This window comes from Phoxinus phoxinus (genome assembly GCF_949152265.1).
Source record: "Phoxinus phoxinus genome assembly, chromosome: 16".
Lineage (NCBI taxonomy): Eukaryota > Metazoa > Chordata > Actinopteri > Cypriniformes > Leuciscidae > Phoxinus > Phoxinus phoxinus.
Genome location: NC_136891.1, coordinates 4,649,356 through 4,662,293, shown reverse-complemented (window position 1 = coordinate 4,662,293; position 12,938 = coordinate 4,649,356). Strand labels below are relative to the sequence as shown.

Genomic DNA, 12,938 nt, shown 5'->3' with positions numbered 1-12,938 from the left:
CAGGCTCCAAAAAGGACATAAAAAAACATCATAAGATTATTCAAAATGCAAAACTCAAAATTCAAAACTCATGCACTAGATGTGGTCACTGTATGAATTGCCACTGCACACCCTGACGTTTAAGAGTTTGAGGTCGGTAAGACGTTTGTAATGTTTTTGAAAGAAGTCTCTTCTGCTCACCAAGGCTGCGTTTATTTGATCAAAAATATGTGAAAAACAGGAAAATTTAGAAATATTATTAGAAAATAAAATAGCTGATTTCTATATGAATGTATTGTAAAATGTAATTTATTCCTGCGATGCAAAGCTGAATTTTCAGCATCATTACTCCAGTCTTCAGTGTCACATGATCCTTCAGAAATCATTCTAATATGCTGATTTGCTGCTCCAGAAACAGCTCAAGATCTGACAGCAGCTGCATCACAAACTGTAAGGAAGGGATTTCATAATGCTCTGTAAGTTAGCGCGCTAGTCTCTGGAAAACAGCTTTGTAAAGACTCTTTAAAATTTCTCCAACGAAAAAATAACATGTCTGTTTGGAATGACAAGAGGGTGAGTAAATAATGACAGAATGGTCATTTTTGGGTGAACCGTCCCTTTGAATCAACACACGGAGCGCACAGACGCACATGAAGCTGGAATCTCATGCAGTGTTTGATCAGCTGCTCGTTTGTCACTCGTGGCTCACAGAGATCCGCTCACTGAAGCACTGCCATTCAGAAGACAAGGCGATGAGCATGCGCTTTTATTCACAGAACACACGCTGTGTTAATGTTGAGTGCCATTATAGTTGTGCATGTGTGCACGTGTACTCACTCCTGGCGTTTTGCGTTTTCGAGCGGGTCGTCCGACTCTTCGTGTTGGTGTGTCCGTCACTCTGTCTTCATGTGTGACCTCACACACTTCCTGTTCTGCCTCTGGACTCTAAAACAAACAAACACACAAATACGTCAGCACTACAAACACACACACACTCTCTCTCTCTCTCTCTCACACACACGCAAACACACACTCTTTCTTTCCTCTTTCGTCAGTAACACCGGCTCAAAAATGGCTTTGTACTTTGAGAAGATATTCTCTCTAAAATATATTTTCACACAAATATTGAGTATCAGCAACAATGATGATTGCTTTAGCAAACACCTGTTAACTAAACAATGACAAGAAGTCAATAAAATTAAATAGAATTAAATTTGTCATTATTGTTTTATTTATTATTTTAATATAATTTTAAATAAGTTGCTATTTCCTAATAACATTTTATACAATTAAATATAAGTTTAAAAATTTTTTTTTAAACAAAATAACATTGTTTTAGGAGTAAAATTAAAATACTTAATATAAATATTTTCAGATTCTCTCTCACACACACACACACACACACACACACACACACACGATCCGTCTGGACTCTCTCAGTGGGGATCCAGTCAGATGAGAGAGAGAGAGAGAGGCAGCGGTTACTAAGGTGAAAACTGCTTAGCAACTGTCTCCAGGAGGTCATGATGCTGCTCTCCTGAACAAAACCATGAGGTCATTTCCCTGGCAACAATCCCGGCAACATGTGCCCACTAATGTTATTTATCCACTAGTCCTCCTATCACACACAACCATGAAACCACAACATAATTTATTCAATGTAATTCATGAACTCTCCAGTTTCTCTCATAAATCGTTCTGTCGTAACTCGTAACCATTGAAACAACATGAAGTTTGATCAGTCCCCAAAGGTCAAGGGTCACCAGGGGAGTGTTTCTACAAATGAGTGAATGGATGTTAATAGTCATTAAACATTAACCTCAAGTCCATCAGAGATGTGAAAACCGCAAACCATCCACCAGTAAACATGACGTGAACTCTCGCTGATCTGTGTTGCACAGATTAGACCAATCAAACACTTCAGCCTCAATCTAGAGCGAATCACTGTTTTCATGTCCGAAATAATCTCTTATAAAAGTTGTTTTTATTACAGACAGACAGACAGACAGACAGACAGACAGACAGACAGACAGACAGACAGACAGACAGACAGACAGACAGACAGATAGATAGATAGATAGATAGATAGATAGATAGATAGATAGATAGATAGATAGATAGATAGATAGATAGATAGATAGATAGATAGATAGATAGATAGATAGATAGATAGATAGATAGATAGATAGATAGATAGATAGATAGATAGATAGATAGATAGATAGATAGATAGCAATATAAATAGATGGATGGATGATGGATGGATAGATAGCAATATAAACAAATGGATGGATAGATAAACAGATGGATGGATGATGGATGGATGAATGAATAGATAGATAGCAATATAAACAGATGGATGGATGAATGGATGGATGAATGAATAGATAGCAATATAAACAGATGGATTGATAGATAGATAAACAGATGGATGGATAGATAGATAAACAGATGGATGGATAGATGGTTAAACAGATGGATGGATAGATAGATAAACAGATGGATGGATAGATAGATAAACAGATGGATGGATAGATAGATAAACAGATGGATTGATAGATAGATAAACAGATGGATGGATAGATAGATAAACAGATGGATGGATAGATGGTTAAACAGATGGATGGATGGATAGATAAACAGATAGATGGATGGATGGATGGATAGATAAACAGATGGATGGATAGATGGATAAACAGATGGATGGATAGATGGATAAACAGATAGATGATGGATAGATAAACAGATAGATGATGGATGGATAAACCGATGGATGGATGAATGAATGAATAGATAGCAATATAAACAGATGGATGGATAGATAGAAAACAGATGGATGGATAGATAAACAGATAGATGGATGGATGGATGGATAGATGGATAAACAGATGGATAAATTAATGAATAGATAGCAATATAAACAGATAGATGGATGGATAGATAAACAGATGGATGGATAGATGGATAAACAGATGGATGGATGGATAGATGGATAAACAGATGAATGAATGAATGAATGAATGAATGAATGAATGAATGATGGCATTATAAACACATGGATAATAGATAGATTGAACACTTATATCATGAGATGATCTTATAAGTGATGTGATGTACTTCATCTCATGAGATATCACTATAATACATCATAATTACCTATTGCATGATTTAGTGCAGTCCTTCGGTCCTTTATAATCGTATAAAAAAAAATGTGGTATTAATTGTACTAATAGAATAATACGTTATACTGTAATTGTTGCTTGTGTTATTAGAGCACTACAGTATAAACCACATGACTCAGTTTTGAACAGTATAGTAGATTATTACATCAGAACATCAGAGCACAGGAGACATTTTGTGTCTGGTTTTGTCATCTCCAGATTATTTCGGTCATCAGCGGGTTATTTTGGGCCACTGCTGTTGCCAAGCAACGAGACTGGGCCGAGAACAGGAGGAAGTTCCCCGGTGGAACGAGTCTGTTGGGTCATGCACCTCTCTCTCTCTCTCTCTCTCTCTCTCTCTCTAGCTCGAGTATTACAGACTTACACATATAAGCTGAAATGACTGAAGTAAACCCCTTTACACTATCCTACTAATAAAGGTTCAAAAAGAGAGTTTTCAAAGCGATGCCATTGAAGAACCATTCTGGGTCCCCCGAAGAACCGGGACAGTTCTTACAAGAACCATTTTTTCCATAAGTGTAAAGATCCTTTTTCCACTATAAAGAACCGTTTGTGCAATGGAAAAGCTCCATTGATATTAAAGGTTCTTTGTGGAACTATAGATGCCAATTAAGAACCTTTATTTTTAAGAGTGTACAGATGGCTAAATTAATCAATTAAAAACTATATATATTATTTATACATTTATAAGAAAAAACTAAGCATCATCATTAAAATAATTCCACAATGTTCAATGACCAATATATAAAAAGGTCAGGGCATTTCCACGTATCCAAATCCTGATGTTTCCTTTTCAAATTCTCATTTAAACAGTTTGCGATTATTACCATTCACAATAAATAACACCAGGAAAATGTATAACAACCAATAGGAACTCATACTGAGGATAACACTTTAGTTTAGGGTCCAATTCTCACTATTCGCTTATTAGCATGCATATTACTCTGATATTGGCTGTTTATTAGTACTTCTAAAGCACATATTAATGCCTTATTCTGCATGACAATATTCTACATCCCTTAATCCTACCCAATACCTAAACTTAACAACTACCTTACTAACTATTAATAAGCAGTAATTAGGCGTTTATTGAGGCAAAAGTCGTAGTTAATAGTGAGAATTGAACCGTAAACTAAAGTGTGACTAAATAAAGCATAGTGAGGACATACACTGAATGTTTGTGTGCTCCTATATGCAAGCACAAGCTTTCAAACGGGTCGATTTTCTCTGCCAAAGCAAACACTATCTGATCGCTGCCATAAATACTATATCAGCCAATAAATACCTTCAGCCGGGTTCACAGAGGACATCTGAATGAGCAAAGCAATAAAATACACCACAAACAACACACACACACACACCCATGATCTCAAACACAACTTTTGCTCTGTTCGAGATTGATTACTAAAGCTCTAGTAACTGATTCACCTGTTCAACAGACCAAAGTTAATGAAAACCAATGAGAACAGGACAGAACACCAGTTCACCCCCCCAACACAATCACACTGTAAAGAAAAAATGTGTTCAATACACATAAGGTGGTAATAATAGTTCAAAAGATCATCAGTCTGTTCTGTCACAAACTCACTTTTGTCTAAATTTAGGTGTAAACTGACTCTCTTCCCCACAAAAAAAACACTCTAATATAATTTCACCTTCAATGTGACATGAAAATCTAGCCCACGCCTCGCCTCACATGACTCCAAGCCACATAAATCAGTTAGGCAAGGCTTTCTGATCACTGTAAGGCCAGCATACATAAACTACGGTGACTCTAGTGCTGGTCCAGCGGCTGAAAACAGATTTATAACAACTGAACGGCCATTAAACTGGAAGGAAAATGAAGAGTTACTAGAGCGTTCCTACAGTCGTAACCCCAATGACACTGCAGCGGCTCTCTCCAGATTCCTGAGGTCAGTGGGACTGTTAAATCTCGGATGGGTCCCAGGTTAATGTTCATCAGTGATTTTAATGAGTTTCCCTAATCATTTATGTGGTTATTTCGCCTAGTGATTCCAAAGATGGGCCGCTTCAGTTATCGACTAGCTCAGGGGTGACATTTCATCAGTATAGATGTGGTAGTTATGTGGTTCTGTATGGGTATAACCAAAAAAAAAAAGGTTAAAAGCAATAACATTACATTATTCCAACTAAAATGATACTTTCCTTACACCTTAAGGTACAGCTGTAATAATATATGAGCAACATATATTTTGTCAATATATCTTAGTAGAGCTGTAAACGATTAATCGCGATTAATTGCATCCAAAATAAAAGTTTGTTTACATAATATGTGTGTGTATTGTGTATAATTATTTTGTATATATAAATACACACACATGCATGTATATATTTGAGAAATATTTGCATTTATATACTGCATATATATTTTTATATAATTTATATTATACATAAATATAACTATTTTATATATAAATAACACATTTTTCTTAAATATGTACATGCATGTGTGTGTATTTATATATAAAAAAGAATTATAAACAATACACACACATATATTATGTAAACACAAACTTTTATTTTGGATGCGATTAATCGCGATTAATAGTTTATAGCTCTACTTATCAGCTTTACTGTTTTTGTCGCTTTATGCTAAAAACAATCACGCAAGCACAGATGTAATGGATATAAATTGAGCAAAGCCTGATAAAAGTGTGATCTGAAAAATAAGTTATGCTAATTTGAGATATACTTTTGTTCTCAGCTTATGGCAATGCGTACTTCCATCTTGGAATACAGCAATGCATGACATTGATGCTGCGTCCGAAATCGCATATTGTACCGCAGGACAGGTACTACATTTGGTTTGTAATTTGCTTTGCGACCATTAAAAAAGTACATTCTATATGGAGTGAAATTTGGACGTACTACATTCACCATGTTGTCACTGTCACGTGACCTACAGCGTCAGTTGTGTCGCTTCACCTCCATTCACAAATCCTCTCCTGTGGCCTCAGGGATAGTAAAGTGTACAGTTGATGTCGCCGGAAGCAGTGGGACATCCGAGTACTTTTCTCATACTGTCTTATGAATAGCCTACTATGAATATAACATATATTATTGGCTCACATACTGTTTTTCGCCTACTATATAGTATGGAAGTAGGCGAGATTGTGTAGCTATTAGCGTCTTTTCACGTAATCGCGATGCTCTGGAAAAAGTTATTCATCTAATTTTACTTAAAGGGGGGGTACAATGGTGTTTCATGTATTCAGAGTTGTTTACAGTGTTAAAGAGATGGATTCTCATGCTAATAATGGCCAAAGTTTGAAAAGTTATTTTGAACGAATAACAGAGAATTTCTGTGCTGAAAATCATACTTCCGGATTGCAACACGTTTCGGCTGGTTTTTTTCTATCGTAGATCTAATGACGTAGACCAGAGTGGAACTCCTTATATGAGCATTGCTCTCGGAAAAGCGCGTTCACGCACACGTCGACCAGAGGAGAGAAAGACCGCGCTCATCGGCGCATAGACATCATATATCTCTATATAATATCTATGCATCGACGCGCTACTACCGGAAATCATCATCAGCAGCGCTAAATAGGAATGGTTGATGTCAAGAATGTCTCCAAAAAAGTGTGTTTTGGGATGTGAGGGAAAGTTTACCTTGTTCAGCTTCCCAAAGAACCCAGTGTTACTGGAACAGTGGATGCAGTTTGTATTTCCGGGACAGCAAAGGAGTGTGGCAAGTGCGGTTTTGTGTTCTGGTCATTTCAGTGACGAATGTTTTATTAACAAGGCCGAGGTCGTCGCTGGATTTGCAAACCAAATACTCTATATATATATATATATAGTAATATGGCCTACCGCACCACGATCGATAATAAGCAAACCTTCCCGGGCGCTCCCGCTTGACTCTATAGCTCCGCCCACGCCCAGAATCAAGGACCTCGGCTTTTTCCGGTTAGAATCGGAAAGCTGTATTTTTATTTTATAAATATGATGAAACTAAAGACTTTTTGGAGATATGAAGGACGCACTATTACTCTATAGGTACTCAAGATTAACATGAGATTGACTGAAACTAAGTATTTTACCCCCCCTTTAAAGGGTTCGTTAGTTCACCCAAAAATGAAAATTCGGTCATCATTTACGCATCCTCAAGTCGTTCCAAAACCGTAAGATTTTCGTTCATCTTCGGAACAGAAATAAAGATATTTTTAATGAAATCTGAGAGCTTTCTGTCCCTCCATTGACAGCTACGCAACTACCACTTTGTAACTTCAAAAAGTTCATAAAGAGATCGTAAAACTAATCCATATGAATTGAGTGATTTAGTTCACATTTTTTGAAGAGACACGATCACTTTATATGATGAAAAAAACACATTGAATTTAGGCTTTTGTTCACACATAAACATTCATCAACTCACACAACACTAAATGGAAGCTCAAGCATGTTCGCTTGACGTGCGAGAACCAATGAGGTTCATTCTCATGTTACGCAGCACGTTCTTCCGCAAGAGGTTTGTTCTTGCGCGTCAAGGCAGTTCAGTTGAGCTTCTGTTTATGCTCGCTGATCAATGTTTAAAAGTGAATAAAAGCCTAAAATAAAAAGATCTTCATTTGTGTTACGAAGATGAACTAAAGTCTTACGGGTTTGGAATAACATGAGAGTGAGTAAATGATGACATAATTTAATTTTTTGGGGGAAAAACAGAATTACTTTTTTTCTCAGAATTGCGAGTTTATATCTCACAAATCTGAATTATGTAAACTCGCACTTGCGAGAAATAAAGTCAGATATAAACTCTCCTTTTTTATTTTGTGGCGGAAAAAAAGCTTCCATAATTAAAGGTTTAGCGGAGGATTTTCTTTTTCCGGGTGGGTAGCCTATACTATTGGTCCACCTAAGTGTCAATCATTCTGGTAATATGTTTACGTAAGGCCGTCGTACATGCTCGTCCCTATGTAGTTTTCGCTTTCTGGTGTATTATGTGTGATGAGTTACGGTTTCAGCCATTCCTTTGAAAATGGCTGAGGGTCGAAAGAGAAAAAATGTATACGAAGTGTATGATAAGAAGAGAAAGGCAGCAGAATATAGAAACAAGACCAGAGTGATTTTGGGTGAATATTCCACACGCTGGCGTGCGCTAAAAGCACAGGTTGGGCTTCCCACTGATGCCGCAGTCGCGAGGATTCTACTAGACAGGTAAAGTTTGTCATGCTATTTGGAGAAATCCATTTAAAATCACTGCTAGTAAAAGTTAATGTAAGCGTTCCCTCTCGGGAGCAAATAGAGTGTTGCGCATGTGCATTTTTTAAAAAATTGGAGAGGGCGGGTCTTTTCTAAAATTATGAAAGATCCTCCGCTATACCTTTAAGTGAGTGACGTAGGCCTACACAAAAACAAAACACTCCGATAAATTTTTTTGTGGTTATAACTGACACTATAACTGCTTCTAGACGCGATAAAAGCAATGTTCATATCCTAACATTCTGGAAGGAAGAGAGCTTTCATTTAATTTATTAACTCATAAAAGATGGCTATATAGCCTTAACTTTTACACAGAAATGAGAAAGCATTTTTGACAATTATTGTCTAATTCGTTGCTTTAAACTATTTTCAAGCGTCGGTTTAGTTTATAACCTATAATGAAACAGCATGTATGTTGTCATTGTCACCGTATGACACGACAAAAGTAGAAGGATCCGTCATAATTAACGAAGTCGGATTAACAAACCTGCGTAGTACAAGCGCGCGCTTCGTTGTTTATAACTGGAGCCGAACTATTGTTGTCTTTTATACCGCATACAGACTTGTGTTTTACTCGCAGCCTGGTTTTTCTTCTCGCTTTAAGCCCGTGTCTGGCGGCTTCCGCACGGTTCCCCCGCACGCACGCACGCGCACACACACACACACACACCCTCAGAAACAGATCAAACTAGTGACGAAATAAGTAGCCTTTCTCTCTTACCGTTTTATTCGTCGCTGCGTCACAGTCCAGATCGAGAGGCATGATGAAACAAAAACACACTACAGGCCTGATCGATGCATTTGAAATCAACGCAAATGAAATAAAAGACATTAAAATGCTGAGAGACTTTTGTGGCGATGAAACTGATGCACCTTCAGACCATCAAATCCTTCTTCTCCCTGCAAAACCAAACACAACAAAGACCGTATTAATTGATGGAGTAGCCTAAAAATACATAAATAGTGTGATTGTATGAAATATTTTTCTGGTTAGGTCTATAAAAGCGACGCATCTTATAACAGCACAAGTGGAGACGCGTGTCTACAATGTTTCCCATATTTTCACATCACGACAGTCAGTAAAAAATATATAATTTGTGTCCACAGAAGACAAACAGCAGTTTGTGGTTTAATGTGGAGAGCCAGTAACATGGCGGGTGTTTGAATCTCTGCCAGCCGGACGCGTCGCGTCAAAACGCGTGTGACGCTCTGGGGGGAATCGGCGGCTCTCTCAATTATTTATAACATCTCATTAACTTTCACATAATCTCATTCAAAAATCTTCCGATATATCAGGAGAGCAGTGAGATGAAGAGCTTTTACTGACGAAGAGCGAATGACTTTCCTGTAGTCTAATCTTCTGAAATTTGGATTTGCTGAAAAAAATGGGAAGAAACTCTGAACACAAAACTGCCATAACATGTTAAATGTAAAATGGGATTTTTAAATTAAACAGGTTTCGCTCTTCATCAGTAGCCTACACACTATTTTATTTGACTTTTCTGATGTTGTGTCGAAGCCTTTCACAACAAGTTTCAACACTCATATTCAGACTGTCAAGATTGAGAAAATCTTTCAAATAAATATATTAGGATAAACTGACATTAGGATACTACATTATATAATGCTTGACAAATCATTAGTTGACAGAATTTAGTCAGTTTATATAAATATCACGAAATGTAAATACATCACTGTAAAAAACAAACAACGCTGGGTTGTTTCAACCATGTTTGGGTCAAATATGGACATACCTTGGTTTAAAAAAAAATGTATTCAATTTTTGTACTCAACGGTTGGTTTTGTCCATATTTGACGTCCAGCATTTTTTAGAGTGATGTAACACACGTAAATGTTTTAAGTTTGTTTCTCTTTGTTTCTTTTTGATAACTATAGGCCTACATTGTGACCTTTGCCAGATTTGATTAATTAATGACATATAACTTATAAGTATTTTTAAACACACACAATGAACCATTGGGGAAAGGAAATTCAGCCTCAACATGATCTATCTAGCACACAATAGGGCGTTTCTGGTGTTAAACAATGAGTAAGTGGAACAAATTAAAGGCCTGTGATGTGTAAAATACTGAATACACAAATAAACGTTCTTTGCCACAAACTTCAGGTTCAGCACAGCATCAAAAACCATGATAGCCTATTTCATTCTTTGGAGACTAGGCTACACAAAACCGTGTAGGTTCTTCGGATCAGCATGTTGGTTTCAGGGGTTATAAAGCACCAGTATACTCTATTTTAATAAAATTGTTAGGCTATTGAGCTATTTTAAGAGGTTCCCCTGTAAAATCTTTATGGTTATGAACTTTTAAGAAGATGCATGATGTGCGATCAAAACTGAGACCTGATCGATTCACAGTCCAGACAGCCAGTGAAACTCATGACACCTGACACAGGTGTGGATGGACAGACCTTCATGAATAACCACAAAAAAACTCAAGAACGCACATTTTATGCTGTCAATTAATGACACACAAAGACATGAGCTTTAATATACTAGCCTATCTTAATATAGGCTTCAGGATTTTTAAAATAGCCTATGCAACAACGTCAAAAACCATTGAGTAAAACAATACTATGGCTAATATTTGCACAAATATAATAATCCTGAAAGAGGCCTCACAGAATTAACATCTCAAGATCAACCAGAACAGCTTTGTCTTCCTTTTTAAACTTCGTTTCTCACATAAAAGGAACAGTCTAAGTTGTGCTAAAGTCAAAGTTATTGATTAATAATGCATTAAATGCTGATGATCATGTGTAACGCCGGGTGACAGACTTCTGCTCGCGTCATTCACACATTCATCTCACTAAAGCGAAATGAACGGAATTAACATGTCAAATGAACTTAAGCGCGCGGATACAAGAAAAGCTATTGTTAAGCAGAAGCTGCTGGATTTTAAAACGCACATCTGCGCAGATCTGAATTCATCATCTTCACCACCACCACCACCTTCTTCATCGTCATCATCATCATCCTCATCCTCATATGTCGGACAGAAGCTCGGTGCGTGTGTGTGTATGTGTGTGATTTACCCGTTTCGCCATGCATGCCCCGGGCCTGAACCCCCCGGTGGTCGCGAACTGCCCGTCTTCCCTCCGCGTCTCTCCCCGTCCTGACCCTCCCCGGCACCGGCCTTCTCCTCTCCGGTCTCCGGCGTCTCGGGCTCTCAGACGCCGCAGAGGCCCGTCAGCGGGAAGGAGTTCGCTGGGTCCTAGAGACCGGTTAGTTGGGTCGCAGTGACGACACAGTAATCTCTCTCTCACACACACACACACACACTACAGAGATCGATAAAATGCGAGATTTAAAGCATTATAAATTTGTTTAATCGTCTGACATAGCTTGGTTACACATGTCTGTGACTGTGATATGTTCTTGTTTTTCTTACACTTTGGTTGCTACGGCCTGGTTTCCCAGTAGTAATATATTTGGCTCATAATAAGGCTGTGAGGGGAACACCGCATAGGGTCAGTCAAGGTCTCTTATGCTGGTGATTACAGGGAATATCCCATTCCCATTATATTCCTGCAATACCAGAGGCTGAAGTTTCAGGATGAAAATGAATGAAGAATGAAACAAATGAGGTTAAATATTTCAAGAGGGTCACCAACGGGTATGTTTAGGGGTTACGTTAAGACAATGTATCACTTACATGTACAATTAAACAACTAAATAATTCCCAACAAATAATAATATAAATACAGAATATTACAATATTGTAAGTGCTATAAAATAGTAAGTGCTATAAAATGCTAAAAACTGCCAATAAATACATTAACAAATAAGTGCTATAATATAAATACAGAATTGTAAGTGCCATGAAATAGTAATAAAATTGTATAAACTGCCAAATACATTTAAAAAAAACTTTAAAAAAACTGTCCTAGAAATGCAGTCCTGAAACTTCAATTTTGTCAAATATATATTCTTGTAAAAAAAAGAAAAAGTAAAGTAAGGGATTACTTGAAAAATTAGTTACTTCTGATGCAATTGCATTAAATACTGTATAGACAATACAATTCTATATAAAACAATAGTGGATGTAACATAAAATTTTAATGTTAAAATGTATGTTTTTAATGCAACCTTCTCTCTCTCTTGGTCAGTTCAAGAATAATTCATGCAACTGTACATTGTTTATTTGAAAGAATCAAAGTGCAGTTTCACATCTATCCTTTTATTGTTTACCTGGCCGAGGTTGATATGGGATTTAGAATGCAATTAGTAATGAGTAATTCATGAGTAAATGAGTAAACTTTTTAGAGAGAGTAATTAGTACGGTAATTAATTACACGGTTGAAGATGTACTAATTAGTAGCTAATTAATTACTTTTTAGAGTAATTGTGTGTGTGTGTGTGTGTGTGTGTGTGTGTGTAAAGTATATACTGTATATATATATATACACATACACACACTTTTGACTAGTAATGTATCAGTGTTTTATATATATATATATATATATATATATATATATATATATATATATATATATAAAACACTGATACATTACTAGTCAAAAGTGTGTGTATGT

At 36.8% G+C, this 12,938-nt stretch overlaps 1 protein-coding gene across 2 annotated transcripts in view; it reads right to left on the bottom strand.

The window, feature by feature from the left end:
• The window catches only part of dnmt3aa (DNA (cytosine-5-)-methyltransferase 3 alpha a), a 48,393-nt gene extending 36,799 nt beyond the window's left edge, over positions 1–11,594 (bottom strand). Inside the window, exons 1-3 of one of the 2 annotated variants that reach the window (XM_079584636.1) lie at positions 11,439–11,594; positions 9,106–9,284; positions 817–924 (exon numbers count right to left, since the gene is read on the bottom strand). In XM_079584636.1, the coding sequence (XP_079440762.1) occupies positions 817–924; positions 9,106–9,216 (219 nt within the window). In that variant the 5' untranslated portion in view covers positions 9,217–9,284; positions 11,439–11,594. The remainder of the gene's footprint in view (positions 1–816; positions 925–9,105; positions 9,285–11,438) is intronic. The other variant, XM_079584634.1, reaches the window with a different exon arrangement.
• Positions 11,595–12,938: the final 1,344 nt, after the last annotated feature.